Source organism: Bison bison, unplaced genomic scaffold, assembly GCF_000754665.1.
Source record: "Bison bison bison isolate TAMUID 2011002044 unplaced genomic scaffold, Bison_UMD1.0 scf7180017846339, whole genome shotgun sequence".
Taxonomy (NCBI): Eukaryota; Metazoa; Chordata; class Mammalia; order Artiodactyla; family Bovidae; genus Bison; species Bison bison.
The window spans coordinates 1-3382 of NW_011476912.1; the positions used below are offsets into that span (position 1 = coordinate 1).

At 59.3% G+C, this 3382-nt stretch overlaps 1 protein-coding gene across 3 annotated transcripts in view; it reads right to left on the reverse strand.

The window, feature by feature from the left end:
- Positions 1-42: 42 nt before the first annotated feature.
- Positions 43-3382, reverse strand: part of LOC104988103 (SH3 domain and tetratricopeptide repeat-containing protein 1-like) — a 15481-nt gene continuing 12141 nt past the window's right edge. For all 3 annotated transcript variants that reach the window (XM_010839302.1, XM_010839310.1, XM_010839319.1), the window contains 2 exons: positions 3071-3382; positions 43-253 (listed from right to left, as the gene is read on the reverse strand). In XM_010839302.1, the coding sequence (XP_010837604.1) occupies positions 69-253; positions 3071-3382 (497 nt within the window). In that variant the 3' untranslated portion in view covers positions 43-68. The remainder of the gene's footprint in view (positions 254-3070) is intronic.

Consider the following 3382-nt stretch of genomic DNA (forward strand, 5'->3'; position numbering starts at 1 on the left):
GCCCGCCGCCACAAGGACAGAGGGCTGTCCTGGGACGGCGTCCGCACCCTCCCGCCCAGGGCTGGCCCTCACCGCTCGGTGCCCAGGGACAGGTAGAGCTGGCTAATGGTCTCCAGGAGCTGCCCCTCCAGCACCTTGTCGTTCACTCTGCGGGCCAGCGAGAGCTGGAACTCGTGGTAGACGACGCAGCGGGCCTCGTTGGGCACAACTGCGCTGTAGAAGTGGCAGAGCCGCTGGACGGCAAGCAGCTGGCCTGGCGGGAGACGGAGGGAGAGGCCCTGTCAGGCTCTGCAGCGGCCTTCGAGGGGCTGCGGCCCCTGCGGCGTGCCTGCCTCTGTGAGCTGGGGTCGCTCCATGTGGGGACAGGCTGGGTGTCCGGCTCGAGGTCACACAGCCGGCCAGCAGCCGCGACGGGGCCAGGCAGGGCACGTCACAGGTGCTCGAGGGACAGTGCTGGTCACTGGAGAACTCCCAGGCTGGGTGGTCCCGACTGGGCTCCCCTGATGGACCGGGACATGTTTCTGCTTCACAAAGCTCCTCCCAGACAGACAGGGGCTGCATGCGAGCATGCTCAGCTGCTCAGTCGTGTCCCACTCTTTGCAGCCCCGACAAGGCAGACAGGTAAGCTAAGTCCAAAGCTGGAGCAAAAGACATGCGGTGGAGATGGGATTCAAATCCGGCTCCTGCATTCCACAGTCGATGCTCCTCCGTGAAGCCGGGCTCCAAGCCCACAGCCTTACTCGCCTGTTCTAAAGCCAGAGGAATGGAAACAACTGGGAACTTACACTACTGAAAATGACCCGGCGGTGAACAAGCCAAGAGAAGACCCGATGACACCACAAACCAAGCAGACCTAACAGAGCGCAGAGCACACCCCCAACGACAGCAGAACACAACACCCTCCACGCGCCCGTGGGACGTCCTCCAGGACAGACTAGAGGCTGCCTCTCAGAACCATCTTCAGTAAGCTAAAAGGGTCAAAAGCATACGAGGCATATCTTCCAGGAGCAATGAATGAAGTAAGAAATCAGTAACACAAAGGAGTTTGGAATATTCACGTATCTGTAGAAATGAATAGCACATTCCTAAATCACTGGGCTTCCCTTGTTGCTCAGTCGGTAAAGAATCTGCCTGCAACGCAGAGACCCGGGTTTGATTCCTGGGTCGGAAGGATCCCCTGGAGAAGGAAATGGCAACCCACTCCAGTATTCTTGCCTGGAGAATCCCATGGACAGAGGAGCCTGGCAGGCTACAGTCCATGGGGTTGGTTGCAAGAGTCAGACACGACTTAGCATCACCACCAAATCACCAGTGGGTCAAAGAGGGAAACTGGGGACTTCCTTGGTGGTCCAGTGGTTAAGATTCTGCACTCCCAATGCAGGGGACCTGGGTTCAATCCTTGGTCAGGGATCTAAAGCCTGCACACTCCAACTAAGATTTTGTATGCTGCAACCAAGACCGGCTCAATCAAATAGCTAAGTATTTTAGAAGATAAACAACCAAAAACGAATAAAAATTTCAAATAAAAAACCTAAAGTTCACCCTTAAGAAACTAGAAAAAGTTAACTCGATCCAAGGCAAGCAAACGAAAGGAAAAATCAAAGTTCAAGAGGAGACGATAAAACAGTAAAGTAGAGAATGGAAACATAGACAACAGTGAAACCAATGACAGTTCTTTGAAAAGGTTAACAAAAGTGACAAACTTTTAGCCAGACTGACCAAGCAAAGAAAGGAGGGAGCCGGAGAGGACTAAAATCAGGAGGGATACATGGGACATCACCACGGATCTCACGGAAAAAAAGGGGAAGCTGTGAGCGACCGTACACCAACAAATGAGCCGACCTCGATGAAAGGGACAAACCGAGAAAGACACAAACCAGTGAAACGCACTGAAAACGGAACCAGCGCAAGGACTGGGTGACCCAGGGTCAGCACTGCCCTCAGTCCCCTCCCTGTTCCATATGGCGGAGGGGCAGACCCCCTGACCCCCGGAGGACCTCCTGGGTCCCCCAGCTTTGCACTCCCAAGTCTGAATCCCCTAGTGCCTGGGCTGGGGGCGTGGGGGTCACAGAAGTTTTCTGAGAGGCCAGCGGGGGGCCAAGTGCCCTTGGTGACCATGGCCCGCACCCGCCCAAGGCTGCAGGGCAGGTCGGGGGACCCAGCTCCTGGCCCCTCCTGGAGGTCCAGGGGATCCCCCTTCCAGCCTCACTGAGCAGAAACCACATCCCTCAGTAGCACCCCAGTGCTCTCAGGAAAATGCCAAACCACAGCCTGAGGTCTGGGGCCCCTGCCTAGCTTCCCACCTGAGGCTCTCACCTTCATCACCTGAGCCACTCCGAACTTGGCACCACCCCGCAGGGCCCAGTCGCTCACCCCAGGGCCTTTGCACAGGCTGCTGCGCCTCCTGCCAGGCCCCCTCCCGTACTTGGCTAAATTCTTCTCTTCCCTTGGGTCCCAGACTAAACAGCCGGCCCCCTACCAGCTAGGGCCTGGAGCCGCCCCACCATCAAGCTGAGTGCCTGCTTCTGGGGCTCTCGTGACCTGAGCATCTGTGTCCTGTGGCTTGGCCGCCAGCCCCCAGTGAGGACCACCTGGGCCTGTTTGCTGGTGGAGCCCCGCCCATCGCCCGCCACTCGCAGCAGCTTCCCCGCACGCTCTGGGCCTGGGGAGGTGCCTGGTGTGCCCGGCTGTTGGGAGATGCTAAGGATACAGCGCCAGCAGAGCACCCGGTATGCGAAGCCCACATGGCCGCTTTGGCTTGGCTGCCCCCCTGCCTGGCCTGGGCTGTGTCCGGAGTCACCCACTGCCTGTCTGCCCGAGACTGCCAGGATTCCCAGCCTCAGGACTTTCAGTGCAGAAAGCAGGATGGTCCCAGGCAACCTGGCACGAGCTGGTTGCCATGGTGACATGTGGCCCAGCATGGGGCACCTCAAGGCACCCGCTGGTTCCCAACACTTGGCATTCTCGGTGGAGAAGCGACTGCTTGCCTCCGATTTGCACCCCCCAGGACGCTCTGAACAGAAGTGCAAAGAGCCCTTGCTCCCCAGGCAGCCCCCTGCCCAACACTCACTCTCCCAATGGTCCATCTCCACAGCAACCAGGAAGGCCCACTCGTAGTAGCACTTGGCCTGCCGGGCGAGCGCCCTGCGGGTGCACAGGTCCCCCAGCCGCAGCAGCACCCGGGTGAAGTCCGGGCTGCCCTCCCTGCTGGGCAGCTGCGAGAAGAGCTTCACGGCCTCCAGGAGGTAGTGCTGGGCCAGCCCGCTGGCGCCGGCCTGCAGACACAGGGCCCCGAAGTTGGCCAGGACCACTGCCTCGTTCTGCGGGTGGCTCAGGCGCCGGGCCACCCTCAGGGCACAGTAGTAGCTCTCGGCCGCTCGCC